Here is a 23,278-nt window from a genome sequence, read left to right as displayed (position 1 = left end):
CTGTTCCTCTGTCTTTGACCTCTCTGCCAGCCTCCTAAGCTTGGAGACCCTGAGGTGGTCCAGGGCTACTCAGCAGAGGATTCGTCTGAGACTTCTCAGGGTCATTCTCTCCCTCCCAGCCTGCCTTCTCTCATTTATGCTTGCAGGTTCAGGAAATTCCTGGGAGACATTTTTCTGAGCCCACGGCAGTCTCATCTTGCTTGGTAGGTTCAGGACTTGCCCCCACAGAGGTAAGCATGGTAGGAAAGAATGGCAGAGTGAGAAGTCAGGAAAGAGTGGAATACTCCTGCTCCAGACAGACCTTAGCAAGCACAGCTGTCCTAGATTTCAATGTGCAACCTCGCCGTCAGCACTCTAGGTGCTCCCAGTTGCTGAAAAGGTGGAGAGAGGGAGAAAGATAGGCAGGAAGACACACATAGAAGGAAGAAGACAGTAAAACAACAGAGGGGGGAAAACCAGAAGGAAGAAAACTAGAGAAAGGAGAAAAAAGGCAGAGACAGTAAGAATGAAAAGAAGGAAAGGGAAAAATGCACAGAAAAAGAGAGAATTTTTTAAAGGGGCCAGCAGCATCAAGGGGACAGAAACAGAGAAAAAGAAAACCGAAGTCAATTGAGTCAAAGAAAAATACACAGAAAAAGCGAGGTAGCCTCTGAGGGAAGGAGAATGAAACCCTTGCATCTCTCCAGATGCACGCTTCCCCACCTTCTCTCTCTCTCCCCACCCCGTTCTAATTTTGCCTGCAGGACTGAGCCAAAAACAAAATTCCCCTCCAGTAGAACCTACCTCACCTGCAAAGACGGCGCGCTGTCCCTCCTCGCTCCGTGGGGACGAATATCCCGCATCTCAGGCTGAGGCTGGCAGTGCCAGGAAGTCCTCTGGGAGCTCCTTCCAGCTTGAGTCAGGTGTAACGATGGCTTGGACCCTTCCTGGGAATGACCACCCCAGCTGTCCAGGCACCACAGAGTGCATATTCTCTTGGTGCTCAGGGCACAAAATCCAAATAAAGAGACTTAAGGTCAGAGAAGGATCACTTGACAAAATTCTTCCCAGAAACTTGGTCGAGCTACAGCCTCTCCGTTTTTCTTCGATGTCTTGAGAAGAAAGATCTTTGAGATTCCTCCCAGGAGCGAGACAGACTGTTCCCGAGGAGGAACAAGTTGCAATTCTCCGCCTCTCGTGGAGCTGGGAAGAGCCTGCCTCTGCGGAGATGGGAACTCCATGATCCCTAAGACTGTGATCTCACCTGGTGAGGCCCAGCCTGGCTGCCACTCCAAGGAGAAGTTGTCCCCTCTAAGGGCTCCCCTCGACAGCTCGAAAAAATTAACACTGACGTTGGTTTAACTGGTTGCCTAACATTCAAATTTCTGAAGAATCAGGAGTAAGATGAGGCAGCTGCAATGACTGGGTGGGGAAACTAGGAAGAAAAGTCCAGACAGGAAGCTTTGAGGCCCTGCTTCCTCCACATTTCCCAAAAGTCCCACATCCCTGTCCTGGCACTCCCAGCCCCTAAGCCACTATGTGGGAGGTGCTCCCATTTGAGAAGCTGGAAAGATGTAGTCCCCTGGTCTCCCTTGATGCCCAAAGCAGAAGATAGAGAGAACAGTCTGGAAGGTTGCTACGGCAACCAGAGTCCCTGGTGAGCTGGGCTCTCCACAAACCCTTTCAAGCGTGCTCTGACTTGAAAAGGAAACGTTTTCTCAGGGATGGTGATGAGGGTGATTACATACACATATACAGAGATACATGCATACATGTCCCAACTTTCACCCTCGGCTGGGAGCTTCCCTTCTGCCTCTGGAATGGGCTTTTCTCTTCTTTCCCCAAATAGCCAGCAGTAATGGGAGAGATTTGGAAAACTAGCACTTTCTGACCTCAGAGCAGGTTTGTGCATCATAAACATCTCTATCTTCTACTGTGTTTCAGGTTTGGAGAAGCCAAGCTCCTAGTCAAGGTGACCTCCAGCCATGGAAGGATCCCCCTGAACATATCTAAAAAGAACCCTCCTTTCTGAAGGGTAAGAAGAAAGGCTGAGGGGCTCAGTCCAAGAGGCCAAGGAGAGATTTCGGGAGCCAATGGTCCATAATGGCCTATTCTTAGGCTTTGGATCCAAGGCAGGAACTCTGGGGGAAGGCCTTGCCTATGGGGGTATGGAGAGAACTAAAAATCAAATCCATGACTAAGATTCACACATTTGCATAGCAATGTCCCCAGCTTCCCAGACATTCCCCATGAGGTAGGGAGGGGAAGACAATAATGTTCCCATTTAATGGGTGGGTAAACTGAGGCACAAAGAGGGACTGTGGACCCAAGTTACCCTGTAAAGTTATGGCAAGATCGAGATTTAGATCTGGCAGTCACAGAAGCAACACTGCCTCTCAAGCAAACCCTCGTAAGGCTGTCCTCTCCTAAGCTGGTCTTCGAGAAAATAATGTTTTAAAAAAATTATCATCAGAGAGTCTGAAAGCATAGATATAAAATTAAAAACATGTTAACAGTCCTTTCAGTTTCAGAACTGCACCCAAAAGAACTCAGAACAGTACATCACAGTTTATCAAAGGCAAAAAACAAATGGCAACGTTACTGAGAGAGAAAAGAGGGTAGGTGGGCCAGTGGATAGATGGCAGTGGTCTCACACTGGAAGAAAATGGCTTAGATCAAGTGGGAACGCCACCACGTCACCTTACCAGTGAGAGCAGACCAAATGCAGCTCCAAGGGGCAGAGCAGGCAAGTGTTTGCTTGACTCAGCAAAAAAACCTCTTAGAGTGAGGCTGTTGGCAAAAGAATAACACTTGCTCCTTATTCTAAACCACCTATTTCATGCCCATAAAATGGGAAGAAACCCATGCTGCCATCCAATGTGTGCTTTTACCTGTCTAGGGCTTTAAGCTGGAGTTTGCTTGAGGAAGCCTCCAACAGCAATCCTAAATCAAATTCCCAGGAAGCAAGGTAGAGGGCTAGAGAAAATTTGGGGGAAATGAGGGAGAAAAGGCTGCCATCTGCAACAGGATTCCTCTGCCCCTTTGAGAAAACAGCATCTGTTTAAGTGGCACCTTGCTTCAGACTGTGGTCAAGCCAGTTGCTTGACTCTATTCAGACATCCCTCCTGGTTCTGTGGCTCCCTTTCTCCAGTTCTTCTGCTCAGGAAGGCACTTGCACAAAAAGAGTATTTGGCTCTGAGAAGGAACCTTCCTGGAAGCTAGAGAGTCAGGGGATCAGAGTGGGGAGGACCAAATGTAGACCAAACACCAGTGCCTCTTGTGCTGAGCCACACTTTGAAAAATCCATGGCCCCTTTGGTCCTGGACTAACCCCCGTGTCCTCCAAGTGGTAAAGTTTGATTGTATTTTCTCTAATTCCAGCCAAGTTTAGAAATGAATAACCTATTTTGAGGCTGTGCAAATGAAGACTCTACCAAGGGTCATTTGCAGGATGACGAGCGGGTGTTACAGGGCTCCGGAATAACAGCAAGTTGAGTACTGCTTCTGTCCTCCAGCTTCTTCCAGTTACCAAGCGGCCTGAAGCTAGGAAGCGCACATGACCCAAAGCAAAGAACACTAAGGAGGGAGCGAAGACTTAGGTATGGCTGGTTTCCATCCTGTTGACATTGCTGTTCCTAGAGATATTGTAAGTCCCAGACATGAAAAATCAGTCTTGAGGGAAGGTCAGACATAAATGTATATCTCATCCATATGACAGAAGATGGGCATGATTGGGTGGCACCGCTGGAATTTTAAAAATGTCACTTAGATGGATTCACCTTGAATGCTTAAGCAACAAGGGATTAAGCAACAAGGTTGATAGTCCAGGTATTTGGTCCTGGATGCCAGGTAGTGGGTGAGGGGGAGAGAGTCAATAAGTCAACTGAAGCTAGAGTGAGTAGTGAAAATGAGAAGGAAGCCTAAGAGACTGTTAGCTCAGTGCTCCCCTCCTGCAGGCCCTGCCTTCATTGGTCAGACCTCTGTGAGCATTCTTTTCTCTGCATAGGCCCGATGTGGTGTAGGAAGGTAGCTGGGTCTCCGTTCCCGGTTAGCCTCGGGGAAGTCAGGCTTGCCAAGTCCATTGTCAGTTGCCTTCAGGTCTGGCGCAGGCTGCCCACAAGTGACGTGGGTATACTGGCCTTGCTCCTCCTGCTCCGTCTCCCGATGGTAGAAGTAGTTGAAGTTGGAGACAATGACGGGCACAGGCAGGGCAATGGTGAGGACCCCAGCGATGGCACACAGCGAGCCCACGATCTTGCCCCCCACAGTCATGGGGTACATGTCCCCGTAACCTACCGTGGTCATTGTAACCACTGCCCACCAGAAGGCATCCGGGATGCTGGGAAAGAGCGAATCGTCATCGTCAGCCTCTGCGAAGTAAACAGCACTGGAGAAGAGGATGACCCCGATGAACAGGAAGAAGATGAGCAACCCCAGCTCCCTCATGGAGGCCTGCAAGGTCTTGCCCAGGATCTGCAGCCCCTTGGAGTGGCGGGAGAGCTTGAAGATGCGGAACACCCGGACCAGGCGGATGACTCTGAGGATGGCCAGGGACATGGCCTGCTGCCCATTCTGGCTGCCTCCTCCACTGGCTGGCTGCTGCTCCTGCTGCTGCACCAGCTCAGTGCCCAGGGTGATGAAGTAGGGGAAGATAGCCACCAAGTCAATGATGTTCATGATGTTCCGGAAGAAGGCCGGCTTGCTGGGGCAGGCGGAGAAGCGCACCAAGAGCTCAAAAGTGAACCAGACAATGCACAGGGTCTCCACCAGAAAGAAAGGGTCTGTAAAGAAGGAGCCCCCCAGAGTACTGAGTGAGGACGAGCCCCCGGTCCCCATTTCCCCAGGGGTGATGCCATGATGAAATGTGTAGGAATCATCTTCATCCTCCTCTTCCTCCTGACTCCCCCTGGAAACTGAGGAGACTCGACTCACACCACCACCATTGCTTCCACCTCGACCATCTACACGGAACTGCGGTAAGGTCTCTAGACAAAAGATGACTATGGAGATGAGAATGACCAACACGGAGACGATGGCGATACCCCTGGCGGGCCCAGAGCTCTCTGGGTACTCGAAGAGCAGCCACACCTGGCGCTGGAAGGGCTGGGAGGGCAGCGGCTTCTCGTCCTCGCCACCTTCGGGCAGGCAGCCCTCGTCCTCCCGGAAGGCCGCCAGGGCCTCGTCCCCCAGCTGGTAGAAGCGGATCTCCTCCAGGAAAATGTCCAGGGGCACGTTGACCGGCCTCCGCAGGCGGCCCCCCGACTGGTAGTAGTAGAGGATGGCGTCGAAGCTGGGCCGGTTGCGGTCGAAGAAGTACTCGTTCCTCAGGGGGTCGAAGAAGCGGACTCGGCGGCCGGGGTCTCCGAGCAGCGTGTCCGGAAACAGCGACAGGGTGCGCAGTTGTGTCTCAAAGCGCAGCCCGGAGATATTGATCACCAGCCGCTCGCTACTACAGCAGCCCCCGCCCCCGCCGGCCTCCGGGAAGTCTCCCGCATCCTGTTGCTCCCCCTCCGGCCCACGGACCTCCCCCGGCGCCGCCAGCGTAAGGGATTTCTCCGATCTCATGCCCCCTCGGAGGTGCGCTCCCCGCCACTAGGACGGCGCCCACGACACAACCTCTGGAGCGCGGCACCCGCTCCCCGGCTCCTGGCTGCGCCCTCTTTAGGGTGGGGCTCGTGCTCCTCCCGGTTCACGGTCTGACCTGGCGGTTGGGTCCGTGAGCCCTAAAGCCCTGGTCCCTGCAAGGCTGGGTCTGGGGAGGTGACCTGGGCGCTGGGGGTTTGGTTCTGCGCTTCCCGTTACCCGCGCCCCGGTGCTAGAGCTTACTGGGATGCCCGGAACCGCACACGGGCGCGCGTGAAACTGGCTGCCCGAAAAGACGCGTGGCTTCGCCCCCAGCGGTGCCTGAGACCCGGCTCCCGGACGCAGGGGTCCGCCCTCCAGCCGGGCTGGCTCTTCCCAGTTCCCACTGCGCTCCTGCAGCCGCTCCGGACCCCCGGCTGCCGCTGGTACCGAAGCGCCTGATGCGCCTCCCTCCGGCTCGGCAGACTCCTGGCGGGGCTCGGCCTCCGCCCTGCGTCCACCGCGGGGCTGGGTCCGGCCAAGGTCGCGGTTCCGGCCGCCACAGCCGCCACCTCCTCCCTAGGAGCCGCGCCGCAGGCCTCGCAGAGGGCCTTGGGCTGCCCCGGCGCCCGAGCGCGGGGACCCACCTCCCCACGGCTCAAGGCTTCGCTGCCGCCGCCGCAGCTGCAGCGGCTCGGCTCTCCGCTCTGCCCTTCCTTCCCAACACACACTCTCCAAGTGACGTGGCAGGCCCCGCCTGCTGCCCCCTCCCACCCCACTCCCACATCACACCCCTCGCCCAGCCAGGGGTTGCCGCGAGCCAGGGCGCCATGGAAATAGACGCACACTCGCCTCACCAGTAAGCTTTCCCGCGCTCTCCTGGCACGCCTCTCGCTTTCACACGTTCACATTCGCGCCCCCCTCCACAAGCGCCGGCACCCTCATACCACACCCCCTCCACCCCCGCAATCGGCTTTTCTCATTTCGGTTTACCGAGTTGACCTGCGCAGTGGTATTTCATCAATAAGAAGACACACCCCGCCCCACCACACAATACGGAGCACTGTGCACCCACTCATCCAGAAATCTAAAGAAAACATTAAATCATACATTCTTCTGTCTTTAGGAAGACCCGTTTGCCAACCTCTCCAATATCTACAGGAAAAAAAAAAATAGAGAAAGTATTTTTGAGATGCCTTGAGAGCTTCCAATTTAAATTCCAATATCATTCTCCCTCTACCTTTGCAAGCCTGGGAGGGTGAGGCTGCAACTCTCTTAGAATTGCAAAGGGATGGTAGAGAAAGGGTGGCAAGTGGATCAATGCCTTTCCCATCAGAAGTTTTTCAGGGGAGTCCTGAGAGCCTGAGGCAACAACCCCAGTGAGGAAGGACCCGGAAGATGGAAGCACCTCAGAGATACCTCAGCCCAGGAAGCACTGCCTCCTGGGGATGCTTTGCTCCTAGCCACCCCGGAGGATGCATCTGGAATTTCTGCTTATTGGGTAGCCAAAAAAGGGGAGAAGAGGGATGAATGGAAAAGGGGTATGCAAGAGTGATGACTGAAAAAATAATAGCTACGTTTACTGGGCATTGAATATGTGCCAGTCACATTCTAGTGCTGTGTCACATTCTTTCCCAGAAAGATGTCGTCTGCTCGTAAGCCATGTTACAACAAAGACCCCTTTGGCAGTATTTGAGTAGGACAAAGTTTGTTGTTAGGGACCAGTTGACTCTCCCTAACTCTCCAGTAAGAAGGGGATAAGAATGGTTTTCCATCCATTTCTGTCTTTCTTCGCCAGACCAGACAAGTTGGGGTCTGGTAGAGGAAGACTCAACTGATCGTTTCAGACTGACACTTCCAGGTAGGGTTGACATTTGCTTCTCTGTGCCTCAGTTTCCTCTTTTCTGGCTGGTTGTAGCCAAAATGAATTGGCTAACAACTACAAAGTGTTTTTGTGTAGCTTCCGGTGCATATTAGATGATTAGTACACATTCATTGAGTTTAATGATGAGAATGACACATAAAGGTGCTCTGAAACCACAGGTTGCATCTGAGAGTTCTTTGTGTTGCACGGAGTATTTTAAAACCACAGTGGTTCTCAGCAGCATTCACTCTCAGAGGGCTAGAGGAAGGAGAGAACCAAGGCTTCTAGATGTGTCGGGAAGGGGTCAGGTGTTGAGTGGGTAAGAAAGATGCTAGCCTTTGAATTCACTGCATACTCATTCTCCAGTCTTGCTCCTCACCAGTTGAGCCAGGCAACAGCCTCTGCTCCCTTTCTGTGCTTGCACAGCTGATTTCTGGCACCAACGCCTTGTGGGCTTTTTTGATCCCCCGGGATAGAAATCAAAAGAGATCACAGCATACAGGAGCAAAGAGAAAGATTTTTTTATGAAAGCTTATGGACATAAGGGACCAAACAGCAAGAAAGGAAGTGGGTTGCTCTCCAAAGTCAAGGCACGGGTTCCCTTTGCGGGGGTCTGCAGTAAGGGGAAGTCAGGGCATATAGAGATGAGCTTTTTCTGGCACATGTGTGGTGGTTTAAGATGCTGCTTCGCACAACATATGTCTCATTGGCACCTTAAATCTCCACCTGCGGGCATGATTTTTAGTACTAAAATAAGGAAAAGTTCATGATGAGGTGAAAGTTAAGCCTAGCTAGGCATACAGGACCTCGGGAAGGTCCCTGGTTCTCTACAGCAAGGGATTAATTAATTTGTGGTTAATAGCTTCTTGGGCTTTTGATGTTGACTGGCTTGGAGTTACAGTTTGAGTAAGGGACTTTTGTTCTTTTTTCTCCAAACCACATCACAACAGGAAAGCAGCCAGCTTGCCCATCTCATGCTTGCCTATCTCATTTCCACTCCCTTCTCTCACCTTGCTTGTCTCAGTGAAGAGAGAGAAAGCAAGTACACGGAGTCATCCAGTGGAGTTTTCTCACTGACAGGCTATGTAATTAAGCCATTTAGACTCCATGCAAAAGTTGCTGTGTTTCAAAACTGTTTTGAAAGAAAAGAAAAGGAAACCAACAACACATACAATACGAAAGATACTCTTTACCCTCATCCAGTTATCTGTCATTATTTTCTGAGTCGCAAATTGACTAACCCATGATTCTTTTTGTTTTTGTTTTCAAATTTATAATGAATGATTCTTTTGCAGGTTTTTTTTTCATCATTGCCATTTTTATTCACAAGACTGTCAACTAGGTCAGTAATTCTTCAAAATCAATCCTGGCAAAGCCTGGGAAGGAACTTTCATTCTGCAGAAGTGTACACACCCTGAGAAGGTGTTGAGAAACTCCATTGGAGTGCCCCTCGGGTTAAGCCTGGCTGGGCTGCCTGCCACCCTACAGGCAGAGTTGATGTTCCGTGATTACCTTCCATCAAGCATGAGGTTGTGTCCCAAGAGGGGTTTCACTGTGCCCGGGGAGGTTCCCCTGAGAAGGAAAAGCCATTGGCAAATGCATGAATCAGAGTTCTGTTTTTAGTCCTTTTGTGAAACAGACTCATTTCTTAGCTTCAGAAAAATCCTATGCCTAGATCATTCGCCCCCAGCGTGTGTTAAGGATGAGTACAATCACACCTTCAGAAGTGCCAGCTCCCAGGTGAAGGAAGACACAACTCCATCCATAGATGCTGCCAAGTGGCTTCCAATGTCAGGTAATTTTTCCCCAACATTCACCAAGCACCAATTTCATGCCAGCACAGATTGTGTTGTTATTTTTTGTTGTTGTATCCAGATTCAGATGTTTGCCATGGTCATAGCAATCATTCATTTATTTAAAAAGTATTTATTGAGCAGCTACTGGATGCCAGCATGGTGCCAGGTTCTGAGGATTTAGCAGTGATCTACACAAAATATCTGCTTTGATAAGCATACATTTTCACATAATAAATAAATTACATTATAGACAGAAAATTTTAACAGTAAACAATATGGAAGATATTTCCATATTGCAGTAAATACCTTGAGGAGGATAAATGGGATGCTATGTCAGAAATGAACTTGGGGACTCAATTTTGCAAGGGTAGCTGGAAAAGTTCCCTCTGAAGAGGTAATATTTCAACTGATAATCCAAAGAGGAGAATGGAGCCTGGCACAGTGGCTCACGCCGTGTAATCCCAGCACTTTGGGAGGCTGAGGCAGGTGGATCACCTGAGGTTAGGAGTTCAAGACCAGCCTGACCAACATGGTGAAACTCCGTCTCTACTAAAAATACAAAAATTATCTGGGCGTGGTGGAGGGCGCCTGTAGTCCCAGCTACTCGGGAGGTTGAGGCAGGAGAATCGCTTTAACCTGGGAGGTGGAGGTTGCAGTGAGCCAATATGGCACCACTGCACTCCAGCCTGGGTGACAGAGGGAGACTCTGTCTCAAACATAAATAAATAAGAGAACGGGGCCACAGTGCCAAAAGCAGGGAAGAGCATTCTGGACTGACAAGTGCAAAAGCCCTGGGCTAGAAAGGTCATGGGTGTTCAAGGTCAAAAAGAAGGCCATGTGCTGGGAGGAGAATGGGCAAGGGAAAGGGAGGTGCAAGATAAGATTGAAGAACTAGCAAGGGTACCATCTTGTAGGGTAAGGTGCTCAGTTTTTATCTGAAGGGCGGTATGAAGCCAATGATGGTTTTCAAGCAGAGGAGAGACGTGATGTGATTTACTTAGAGGCTGTGAGGGGAATGAATTATGAAGAGGTAGAAGAAGAAATAGAAAGACCAGGAAATTGCAGTCATCTGAGGAAAAGATAATGGTGACTTAGGCCAGAGAAAGGCAGAATGGGTAGAGTGGGTAGAGATAGAGTGGAGAGGAGGTGAGGAGAACTGAGGAGGTATGTTTAGATGATAGAATCAGCAGGAATTGATCATCACTAGAACATGAGAAATAAGCCACCAATGCCAACCTCAAGCAACTAGGCAGGTGGGTATTGCCCTTTACTAAGAAAGAGAAGACAAGAGGTTAAACAAGTTGGGATGCATCAAGACCTCACCTTTAGATGTATTAAACTGGAGAAGGAAATTATACATGCAAATGAAGACATCAAGGAAGCGGTAATTTATTTAGGTCTGGAATATGAAAAAGAAATTTATGATTTATGAATTTAAAACATCTAGAAATATATAAATTCATGGCACTAAGGTCTTCTGCAGAAACAGAATATGGACAATGAAGAGAAATGACCAGGACCAAGTCCTTCACAGCAGTCTTCAATCTACTGGTCAAGGTCAGAGGAAGGGCAGCCAGCAGAGGAGGCTGAGGGGTTGTCAGTGAGGTCAAAGGAAAGCCAAGAGATGGAGAGGTCCCGGAAACCAACAACCAGGACTGGATCCCAGGGGCCCCCTCCTCCTGAGCCCACGCGGCCTTCCAGTGGAACGCATGATCTACAACAGGTCAGGAGTATGTAGGGGCATCCATGGGAAGAACCACCTAAGAATTGATGTATGTGCCCAACAAGATCAGCACAGATAATGTGAAGCATCGTGTGATAACCATTTATATTCCGACCTCTGCCCTAGGTTCCAAAATGTACCTATTCCATTTATGTATTTATGGTACATAAATGACCATAAACGATCTATCTTCCAGGCTTCTTTACATTTTTATTTTGCTGTGTGTGCGCGTATGTGTGCGTGTGTGCGTGTGTGCGTGTGTGTGTGTGTGTGCACTTGTCATCACTCTGGTAATAGGATCCCTGAAGTTTTCCTCTTTCTCTGTGTAACCTCTGGAAATGGTTCTCCTCATGGTCACCCACAGGCCCCTGCTGTGAGGACAGGGTGGCAGGTAGTCAGCTTCCTTACCTCTTATTGAGAGAACACAACACTCGTGCACAAGCACAGACACACCCTCCCTAGGATGACCCACCCCACTCTTGAGCTTTCCACTGTGGAATCCAAACCACTCAGAGCCAGCGAGAAGCAGGGGTGGTGAGTCTGACCCTGTGTCCCTCCTCTCACCATCTCACTCTGGGCAAGGCTCTGCCCTCCAGCTTCAGTTCTTCAGGGTGTTCCAAGTGGAAGCCCCTCTGTCCAAACACAGTGTACTGCCTGGCCCAATCCCCTTCTTCTGGGTCCCTCGTTCACCCCTTACCCAGGGCCTGGGTCATGTTTACTCCTTCTCTTAACCTTCTCCTACTTTTTCTGCTGGAGAGAGAAGACAGCATTGAATCCTGGGAAGGAAGGGAGAAAAATGGATGGCTGGATAACTCTATACTTTGCAGTCAATTTTTGCTATTTTCCTTTTGTTCCCCTCCCTCTACACACACACACACACACACACACACACACACACACACACACACCCCAAAAATTTGGTCATCTGAGAGTTACATTAAAAATAAGTCAGATATCTTGAACTTCGAGGGTTAATTTCCTGCAGTAGCACCCACTGGTTCCACAAACTAATTGATGTACCCTGCCAACATTGATAACACAACACTTTGACCTGAAGTTCCCTTCTATTCATTTAGTCTCTGGATGCACTGGGGCCATTTCCCTCCTCCTGGGCTTCCCCTGTGGCCAAGTGGATGGAGTCAGGGGGGCAAATGCAAACACATGTGCTATACAAAAGCACTATTTATAATTAGCTGCTTAGTCCAATTTTTAATGAGGATGATGACGTCAATTACAAAGTAGTGATGGTGACGATGATGTTCCATAATTCAGTAGAGAAAAATCTAACAGCTTTCACTTGAGTGAGGCTGTATATTAGAAAAGAAATGCATTAGACATCTGTGCCACACCAATCAACAGCCTCAGGAAATTACTATCCATGCCAAGAAATAAATCTATAACGAACTCCTCATCCTTCTGGGGGGATCCCAAGAGAGCTTGTTAGTATCCTAAGTTTGCAGCCTGCATCTTCATCCAATTCCCCTCCTGTGATAGTCATTAATGCTGTTTTCCAAATGTCTCCAGCTCTCTACTTTTCAGGAACATGGAGAATTTTACTCTCTCACTCACTTGGGGCTGTGTGGCACCAGGCAAGTAGTTCTGGACAGTGAGTTATAATCAGAAGTGATGTGTGTCACTTCTGAACCAAAATATTTAATTCCTCATGGGAAAGCCCCCAGAGCTTTCTTCACACCAACCACAATGACCAGCTTTGTTCAGGATGGTGGCTGCTCTGTCAGGGTGAGCTGTGTTACAGGGTGAGGTGGCAGGAAGCTTGGCTCCCAGCTGAAGCAATAGTAGCATGAGTGAGAAACAAACCCTTATTGCTCTAATCCTCTGGTATTCAGGGATTGATTTGTTCCCATAGCAGAATCAAGTCTATCCAAACTGAAGTAAGAAGCTGCTAAAAGTAAAAACTTAAAACCTGTGACATGGCCAAGGTGCGGTGGCTCACACTTGTAATCCCAGCACTTTGGGAGGCTGTGGCAGGTGGATCACAAGGTCAAGAGATCGAGACCATCCCAGCCAACATGGTGAAACCCCATTTCTAAAAATACAAAAATTAGCGGGGTGTGGTGGTTCGCACTTGTAGTCCCAGCTACTCGGGAGGCTGAGTCAGGAGAATCGCTTGAACCTGGGAGGCAGAGGTTGTTGTGAGTCAAGATTGCGCCACTGTACTCCGACCTGGCCACAGAGCAAGACTCCATCAAAAAAACAAACAAACAAACAAACAAAAAACAAAAAAAACCACACAAACTTGTGACACTGGTTCTGTGGCCGGATGACAGGTATTGAAGAAACTTTATAGGAGACCATGACAGGCAATCCATGTTACAAATGGAAAAATATTCTCAAAACTGTCACCTGTGATAACTTAGAAGGCAGATTATATCCGTAAAAACGTGCATATCTTGGAAGAGGATTGAAAAACAGCTTGTTATATTGTATAGTGGCCACTGTTGGCTGCATCTGACAATATAGTACAAGACATTTGTGAGTTCGGAAAAGATTTAGCCAGTTAGCAAGCAGAGAGGAAATGGACAGGAGAGAGTCCAGAAATGTGGGGATTTTCAGGGTAGACAGGCAGCTGCTTCTCATTCCCCAAAGAAGTAAACAAAACGTAAAAGACCTTTATACAAGAAAAACTGATGAGTACTTCAGCTCATGCCATGGAACAAATCAAGCATAGGGCAGTCATGTCCATTGTCAGTTCCTCTGAATGGAATAAGTCATTGCAGGGCAAAAGTGTAGTTGAAGTTATGGCTTCAAAAAGTCATTCAAACTGGGCGCAAACTGGCTCAGGTAAGAGTGAGAGAAAAATCAAGACTAAAGCTGTAACATCCCACAAATAATATATAGACCCAAATTACTGCTGTGAGGTTCACGTTGAGAAGAACCATGGCTCCCACAGGCAAAATACACTTACTTATTCCCTAAGGAAGACAACCCCAAAGTCCTGCCCAGTCCTGGTATCAAGCTGAAATGCTAGGTTCTCTAGCAGTGCATAGTAGTTTTTATATTAAGAAGCGACGTGTGCTAGTCTCTACATCAGTTTTGAATATGGATTTCTGCAATTCCGAGACTTAGAAACCCAAAAGACAAATTATCTGCCTCTATCCCATAGCACGACATACAATGGCTCATTTAGAATAGGATAACCACTGTAACCATAGGTGTGGTTATTGGCTTTCGGTACACAGGTCTGCCTGAAACACACAGGAAAAAGTCTAAGAAGATTTTAAGACAGTCATCCTACCAAAGGAAGCATGACCAGAACGAAACCATTCATGACTTTTCAAAATGTAAAGTACCGTTGGGCCTCTAAATTATCACAGACAAGGAGCCGGCCAAGAAAACAGTTCAATATCATCTGCAATTCCCATCTCTGATAGCAGCAAGGAGGGCAACAGAAAGAAGACCCTCCAGAGGGAGAATCCATAGGCAGAGAACAGAGGGCTGGGATCTCCTCCCAGGCAGCCAAGTGAGGGTCGAATTCTGTTTCGCAGGATTTCAGAGTCGTTATGGACCAGTGACTGCTGTGCGTCCACAATCTTCCCCCTTTCTGAATAGGAATATTGATTGCAGTCATACTACTTCAAATGAATCATTTCTTGTCTTGTGGGAAAGAAACGATTACTTATCTTTTTGGAGCCTAAGTCTCAGAAAGGAAAGGATCCACATTCACAACTATGGAGACGAGAACATGCCACTCCCTAATGTGAAAACTGCCCTGTTACACACCACAAGAGACCCTAGCATTTCAGCTTGATACCAGGACTGGGTTGGACTTTTAGGCTGTCTTCCTTAGGTAGTAAGTAAGTGTATTTTGCCTGGGGGAGACAAACATTTTGTGACCCTAATAGCAGGCAATGGTAGTCATTGCTGCTATTTGACAAACATTTCCAGTCTGTTCACCTCCTGGGTACATGGTGAGATTGTGTCCTTCTTGGTTTTCACGTGGTTGGGTGAGAGTCACGTGACTAGTTCTAGCTGATAAGTTGTGCCATGTGTCATATCAGGCCTGCAGCACTTAATTGCCAATGCTCTCTTCCTCTGCCATAATGATCCATAGCACTTGAGAAGGTAGCAACTCCATCAGCCTACAACCCAGACTGAAAGACATAGAGCAGAACCCTAAGAGTGCCAGTGATGCCTAGGTAGTCTGAGCAATAGTCCTTTGCTATAACCCACTAAGCTTTGTGGGCTGTTTGTTACTGCAGCATAACCCTGTCTCTCTCGACCAATATACCTACTTGCATTCCTGCTTGGAAGATAAATACAATACAGAGATCATTAATATTCTATTTTCTATGCCTATAAGAAGAGAATTAAACATGGATCATGAAATTAATTTCAAAAGCCTAACTTTGGCCAACTTTTTCATTCTTACTATTGCTTACTTCTCCTCCTACCACAGCTTTCTATAGAGATCTTCACTTTGTTTACATTAAACTGGTCTGGATTTTTACTCTTCCTTGTCCATTTTCTGACCTAACTTTACCACTGAAATGATAGCAACCTGTTGTCTAACTCTGGTGTCCTATCTGCATCTCCAGTGGGGTCATGGACAGTAGCTAAGTCTTTATGATAAAATGTTGTAACTTTCTTCTGTTTATTAACTTTTCAATAAACATTGATTAAAGTTAGTAATAGCTAATGATAAGCATTTTGTGAATGCATACTGCATTCCAAGCACTTTGCTAAGATGTATGAGGTAAAGCTTTTCCTAGCCTCGTTTTAAAAATGAGAAAATAGAAGGATGGGAAGTTTAATTTACCAGCTCACGGAGCCAGTGGGAACCTGAGCAGGCTTCAAATGCAACCATTCTACAAAAAAAAAAAAAAATTGTTTTAAGTTATCCAGGCATGGTGGCACATGCCTGTAGTCCCACCTTGGGAAACTGAGGCAGGAGGATGACTTGAACCGAGGAGTTGGAGGCTGCAGTGGGGCTGTGATCATGCCACTGTACTCTAGCCTTCAAAAAATACACTCAGTCTTGAGTCCAGAGCCCATGTGGGGAGCTCTCTCTCTTCATCTTCCCAGACTGTATTCTACACAATTCTAGTTCTCACCACGTTAATAGATATGTACACAGACAAGGCACTCCACCCTGTAGCCTTGTGCTTAGGATTCCAAACTGCCACAATCTGGGTTCCACTCCTGGTCAAAGAACCAGCTGCCTAGAGATGTAAATTCTTTAACTCAGAAGTAAAAGAAATTCACTTGATAAAAAAATGGATTTGATATTTGTAAACACCCACCCCAATTAAATGAGTTTACGAATCTTACACTTTGTCTCAGAGAGCTTCACAATAGACGTTAGAATAGTAAAACCTCTGATTCACCCCTTAACATTATTTAACCCGATGTTTCCCAAATGTATTTAACCACAAATCCCTATTTCTCACCGAGCCTCACATTCGGAGGCACTTGTGTATTATAGAACATAAGATCATAGAAATCAAGCACTAGGAGGAATGGTGAACATCATCTCAACGAACTACATGATTTTGCTGATGCCAGAATCAGAGTATAAAGTGAGCAAATTACTTTTCCATAGTATTAATGGCTACAATGACTGAAATATAGATGTCTTAATTCCCTGTTCAGCAGGATTACTCTACCTCAAAGGTTATAAATAGCAAACTCTCCCAGGACAAAGTGGCAGGTCAGAGAGAATCACAAGTTTCTCATAGACTCCAAGGATCCTGAGGACAAAGACCCTGTTATTATGCCTTCTCCCCCTGGCCTAGCACAATGTCTTTCACAGAGCAGGTGCTCAATAAGTGTAAATTAATGAGTAACAATGAGGGACAGAAGGAGGATCAAGCAACCAAGAAGAAGAGGCAAAGGACCAGGCGGCTTATGTGCAGAGAGCACTGGTTACTAAGCAGGTGACCTAAGGAATGACACAGGTCCAAAAGGATCTCCTTTCAGCTGCAACACCATCCCTCTCAAGGCACTGATGGAGTAAAAGCAAATTCTATGCAGCTGTGCATGTGTGCTGAGAGAGAGAGAGAGAGAGAGAGAGAGCATGTGTGTAGAGGGGAGGAGTGGGGTGATGGAAGGACAGCTGGACAAGACACACAAAGCCACATTTAATTGTAGGAATTGCCCCAAATAGCAGGCACGAAGGGAAGGAATACCAAATGCCGGTCCATGGAAGAACAACAAAGCCATGATTTTCAGGGCATGTTCTGTAAAAATGGGGAAAATATTTTCCTGTCTCTTCTACCACTGGAAGGAAGCATAAGTTCTTTGAACATGATCCCCAAGAGATTGATCTTAAACCTCTGGCACAGTTAACGAAATTGTAGTTTTAAAATTCGTATCTATTGCTTATTTTGGTAGATGTGGAATCCATGGGGTAAAAAGGTATTTTTAGTTCTGAAAACAAACTAAAGGACTTTATGGTTCAGAAAGGTCAAGATTAGGATATGGTTCGTGATGGAGACCTTAAGGCAAAGGAAGTTAAATTGCTTTGCATCGAAAAAAAAAATGATTTTCAGTTTTCTCCCATAGTCAGAAATTTGCAAAATCCTATGGTTGCAAAAGAGAAGGAATTAGAGAAGATGAAATATCTGTTGAATAGGACAGGTCCCCAAAAGAGGACGGGTAGACAAGGTCTCAAAGACATTACTTGTAAGGCATTATTCCTGGTGGGGTGCGGAGACTGGAACGAGGATGTCTGATGTCCACTTTTAGGCTGTTCTCTATTCTGGGCTCAAATTCCCCTCCAGTCTGGGAGAAGGAAAGGAAGTTGCTTCAGGAAAGGACGAGAGGGGAGGTTAGGGAAGATCCTAACAGAAAAAGAAGCCCCCGCTAGGTCCACTGGCTCACCTTTCCCCCTTTGATGCAATTAGACGGGATCAGTGTGGTGAGCTGGACAGGCTGGTTGCCCGTTTCCAGCAAAAGCATTCATGTCACCCCTGTGAACACATTCCAGGCAGACAGCCACCTCTCCTTGCCTGGTGAGTCTATGTTGTATGTATTTGGGCCTCTAAGATTCTGTTTCCCTTCCTGAGGAGCAAAGGGTGTGATTTTAATGTTCTGGTTCTCCTGCTTTACAGATGTAATGAAATAGCTGGAGCTAAATAATGCAACACTCCTGGTCCACTGATGGTAACTTCTCTCTTTTTTTAACTACAGTCTCTAATTCACTCAAAGGAACAAATTATGTTTTATGGCCTTTTATGAAATATTCATCCCCTCCTCCTCCAGCACTCTCAGTGGTTCAGGAAGCCTGGAAATGGCCCTGTGTAAGGAGGATCTCATTTCCTCCCAGATGCAATTTACAGAGGCTGCCAGGCTTCTGATAACAGAGAGGGGTGATGCTGCTGCAATGGGCTGAGAGCAAGGACTCCGCATAGACCTCCTGGGACGTTTGGGGATTGGGGCCAGGAGCGATGTGAGGCGAGTGAGCGAGTGAAGGGGACCCGTTTTGCCCTTTTTTGGATCATGTCCATTTCATCCATTTCTTCTTGTAGGTGAAAGCCTGGCCCAAGCCCTTCACAGTCCACCTTCTCCCGTGCATCCTCCTCTCTGATATTTGGGTGTTGTTTCCAGCCAAACCCGGGTTTAGGAAACAGCTCAGTAGCCAGAGTTCAGGGAAGGAAGGATCAGTTTGTGGATGGTGGGGTGGGAGAGGTTTCAGGGACAAGAGGATGAGGTGATGGCTGTTCTGAAGAGAAGGAAGATTCTCAAATGTACTCCCACTTCCTGTTCATTTACATTTTCCATCCAAATGACCAAGGGACACAGGAATGTAACAACATGAATAATGATCTTCCTTTTTGGGTGTTTTACAGTTTACAAGGAATGTCCACATCTGGAGCCTTGAACACTAACATTGGAGTCAAAAGCCTGACTTGTGGGCCTGGCCGTGCTGCTGATTCACCTGCGTCACCTCGTTTTCCTGGGCCTCAGTTTCCCTTCTGGCACAGAGAGGGGCTTAGACCAAAGGACCGAGGTCCAATTTAAGTTTTAATCCTAGTTCTATAAGCCTCAGAGCCTGGACGTGTGCTCCAAATTCTAGGCTTATACCATTTCTGAGGGTCTCTGGGCATCTGTCTACTGATTGGTAGAAAGAATCACAGTTTACGAAAAACAACAGTGGCAGTAACTCCCTGATGACAGCAGTTTTCCCCTAATTCCTGTCTGGCCTGATACGGCAACAGCAGACATCACAACCAGGCTCTTCCTCTGGGCCAGAAGTGGGCTTTACGCACCCCTCCCCACAGAGCCGGGCCTGATTCTCAGAGGGGGCGCGGGGGAGGAAATGTGCTACCAGCTGCATTCTACACAGCAGCAGAGGCATAGAGAGGGAGGACGCAAACACACTCATCATTTCGGTGCTATTTCCCCTCATTTCCCTCTATTCTAGAGTATTCCTGTACCATTCTATATTGGGAAGTGCCATTTCTGAGGATAAGATGAAGGATGGCAGAAGCTGAAGGATCTTATACCAACAGCCAAAATATGGAGAGGTAAAAATTACAGTGGAGGACATTTGCAACTGATTTGTCATCTAAAAATCTCAAAGTACTCTGTATCTCCCATTTATTCCCAGAACCTATTCATCAGAAAAGCTTGTATCAATTCATGCAGGCCTTTTATATTATCCTAGTATGTAGGTAAGAATCTGTGTGCCCTGAGCACCTTAGGCTTTATTAACTGCAAAATACACGGGATTCTCCACCCATTTCAGAGATGACTTGAGCAATATTTATGCATGTGGAGAGAATAAAAAGAAGGCTTCTTGAGAGGCCTGCCTCTCCTACCCTCACTCTTTCTTGTCATAATTGCCTTCTTTCTTTTGACCATACATACGGCAGACTTGAGAACAATCTGTTCATTTATTTGATAAATATGTATTAAGCATCTTCTGTGTACCAGCTACAGTGTTGGGCACCAGGTATAGAGTGGGGAAAAAAAGAGTCATGGCTTCTGCCCTCAAGGATTGTCTATCTAGTCATATGTACACACACGCACATACGTGCATTCATATCACCCCTTCCACGATGTGATGGTTAATACCAAGTGCCAACTTGATTGGACTGAAGGATGCAAAGTATTGATCCTGGGTGTGTCTGTGAGGATGTTGCCAAAGGAGATTAACATTTGAGTCAGTGGTCTGGGAAAGGCAGACCCACCCTCAGTCTGGGTGGGCACCATCTAATCAGCAGCCAGCACAGCTAGAATATAAAGCAGGCAGAAAAAAAATGTGAAAAGACTAGAGTGGCTTAGCCTCCCAGCCTACATCTTTCCTCCATGCTGGGTGTTTCCTGCCCTCAAATATTGGACTCCAAGTTCTTCAGCTTTGGGACTCAGACTGGCTTCCTTGTTCCTCAGCTTGCAGACAGCATATTGTGGGACCTTGTGATCGTGTGAGCTAATACTACTTAATAAACACCCACATATATATTTATTATATACATTTTATATATGTATATAATGTTCTCGTTAATATATATATAATTTCTGTCCCTCTAGGGAACCCTAACTGATATACAGGTACATATATATATATGGAGGAGAGAGAGAGAGAGAGAGACACTCCAAACAGCCCCCAGCTGTTTCAGTGTTCAGCCATTCAAGCCATCCCAGCTGAGGCTTCAGATATCATAAAGCAGTACAGAATGTTCCCACTATGACTTAATTCCTGAATCACAGATTTGTGAAATATAATCCTGATAAATTGTTGTTTTAAGCCACTATGTGTTGGGTATCTTGTTATGTGGCAGTAGATAACTGGTCCCCTGAGAGAAGTCAGTAACTTGCAGAAAGTCACTCAAATAATAAACTATGGAGTGGAGATTCAAAGCCAGCTGAGCAGCTATAATGAGCAGCCTCCTAGGGCTGAACACAATGTGAGAACTCAGAGGAGCCCAGTGCTCATCCTAACCATCTGCTTTCCTGAATGCGGAACTAGCCCTCTGTGGCTTCCTTTTTCTTTAAAACACACACACACACACACACACACACACACACAAATGCACACACACACCTGTGCACACATACACATGTGCATGCACATACACACACATATTCATGCAGATGTACATGGGCATTGTATTATACTATCTCCTCACCCGAAGGGCGTTCTTACAGGAAAAGAATGTGCATGCAGCCTGTCCCTTGGGGAGAAAGCATGTGCTTGTCTACTCAGCGGGTTAGCAGATCTTCAGCAGGCCAGGTCTGGCACGTGTAGACCATGCTGTAGCCGTGCTCTGAAGCCCAGAGAAACCAACATAAGGTTCCAATTCGAATTCCATTTCCATGAAAAAAAACTTTCAGCCTAATCCTCTGGTCCTTCCCAAAGCCAAAAAGGGGCCCTGCACTAGGGAAGTGCCCCACATCCCCACAAGACAGGTTCTTACTCCCTGGTCAGAAACAGGGAGACCAGGAATGGATAAGTGAGTGCAAGTGGAGGGCTGACCCAATGCTGTCCAGAAATTCTGCAGTTGGCAGTCCCAAATTTGTCAGCTCAGAGACAGGCAGAGGAAGGAGCAAAGCCACATTTGCGGCACAGGAAATGGAAGTTGCCATTTTTAACCCCTTCCGTGTGTCCAGATTCCATTTCCCGCAGCTGCTTAGGGAAAGGTCAGACCACGTGAGCATCCTGGATTCCCTTCAAGCCATGAATAGACTGGGAGTGAGCAAAGGGGAGTTGAGCCCCAGATTGTAAAAGGAAACATAAAGAGGGCTGTTGAGTAATGTATAAGGTCAGAGGCAATGTCATATTCTTCCTAACAGCCCCATTACCTAACTGGGGTGCCTGGTAGATAATAGATGACCTATGTTTGTTGAATGAATGAAAAAAAATGACCCCCATACAACCACCTTGATGTCAAGTTCCTGAAATACTTCAGAAAGTGGCCGGATTGCTCCCAGAATCATGACCATGATCTTCTGAGGAACAGTGGACACTAAAAGAGTGGGGCTCCCTTGCCCATTGGTAGAGCTCCAGCTGCTGGAAGATCATGTGGAAAGAGCATAGGCTATTGCCCAGATGCCACCTACCAGCTGTGTGACCCTGAGCATGCTCCTTAACCTCTCTGAGCCTCATTTTAAAATGAAGCTAATGTTTTTCCAAATTAACATGAAAATATTTGAAATATTTCCTACTAAGCATGTACTTCATAAGTGTTTTGTTCCTTTCTCTTCACCTTGGCTTGCCGCCTCTCCAGGGATAAAAATCTTTGACTCTACATCTCTCCGTTCTTTTTCTTCCTTTCCACGCTCTTGCCCTTGCAGTCTGGCATACCTGACAGCTCAGACTTGCAGCTATACTTTGGGACCTGAGCCTCCACTGGAGTGCATCTGGGGGTACTGACAAGAAATATCTCAAAGGAGTTTCAAGGAAAACTATCAAAGACTTTGAGATAGAGCAGCTTGGGTTTAAATCACATCTCCTCCTATAGACAAGTTACTTAACTAATATGGGCTTCCAATTTCTCATCCATTAAAAAGGGAGTTACATGGTTTCTTCACCAGCATTATTACAGGGCTTACAGGGTTGTCACCTTAGGATCTGGCAGGCTGGGCCCTGCACAGGGCAGCTGGCGAGCGTGAGGTTGCAATGGGGCCCACACTGCACACCCTACACCATTGTGTCCCAGTTCAAGGCATTATGATCCTGGAGGAAGGGGCGCATTTTTCTGATTTGCATGAAGGTATTCTGTAGGCAAAAGGTGGCTCTGGAATAGTATGAGAATGAAGCGGGATACAGCAAGAACATCACTTACCCTCATGCATAATTGGAGGAAGCTTTAAAAATATACCCCAAATCTGATTACTTTTTCTCACCACGTTACTGCCGCTCTGGAAGTCTCTTGATTAGTCTCCTGCCAGCAGCGTGCTGCAGCTGACTCATGATGGCTCACAAGAGCTGACTGCTTATATTTTCAGGGCTTTCAAGAGTCCATTGTCGAATTGTTGGTAGTTTGAAATTGGCCATGGTGGGAGCATTTATACCACAGGAATTAGCAGATATTACAAACCAAGGCCTTTCTCCCTGCTGGAGAGCTGGTTTACCTGCATACCACTCACTTCAACCCCAGCAGACAATTCTCCACCTACAGGAAGAGTGATTAAAAAACAAACAAACAAAAAAACATAAATCCACGTGTGTCATTTGCCTGCATCAAAGACACCTCATTGCACTAAGTATCAAGTCTAAACCCCCAGCTTGGGTCCATACCACCCCCATGTAATTGGGCTAGTGCCTTCCTCTGAGTCCTCATTGGCTGACACTTCTCTCCCCTCCTCAGTTTCAGCCATGCTGGCCTTTGGGGAGTTCCTGGACATGGCAAGCTCTCTGTGGCTTCAATCCCTTTTATACTTGTGTCTTTAG

At 47.2% G+C, this 23,278-nt stretch overlaps 1 protein-coding gene across 3 annotated transcripts in view; it reads right to left on the bottom strand.

Annotated features, from left to right (window-relative positions):
* Window positions 1-6,401, bottom strand: part of KCNA6 (potassium voltage-gated channel subfamily A member 6) — a 41,520-nt gene extending 35,119 nt beyond the window's left edge. For 2 of the 3 annotated variants that reach the window (XM_050750194.1, XM_050750193.1), the window contains exon 1: window positions 784-6,401. In XM_050750194.1, coding sequence (XP_050606151.1) covers window positions 3,951-5,543 — 1,593 coding nt within the window. In that variant the 5' untranslated portion in view covers window positions 5,544-6,401 and the 3' untranslated portion in view covers window positions 784-3,950. The remainder of the gene's footprint in view (window positions 1-783) is intronic. The other variant, XM_050750192.1, reaches the window with a different exon arrangement.
* Window positions 6,402-23,278: the final 16,877 nt, after the last annotated feature.

The sequence above is a fragment of the Macaca thibetana genome, chromosome 11 (genome assembly GCF_024542745.1).
Source record: "Macaca thibetana thibetana isolate TM-01 chromosome 11, ASM2454274v1, whole genome shotgun sequence".
In the NCBI taxonomy this organism is placed as follows: Eukaryota; Metazoa; Chordata; class Mammalia; order Primates; family Cercopithecidae; genus Macaca; species Macaca thibetana.
The sequence above is the reverse complement of the archived record's forward strand: the minus strand, read 5'-3'. Positions and strand labels throughout refer to the sequence as shown.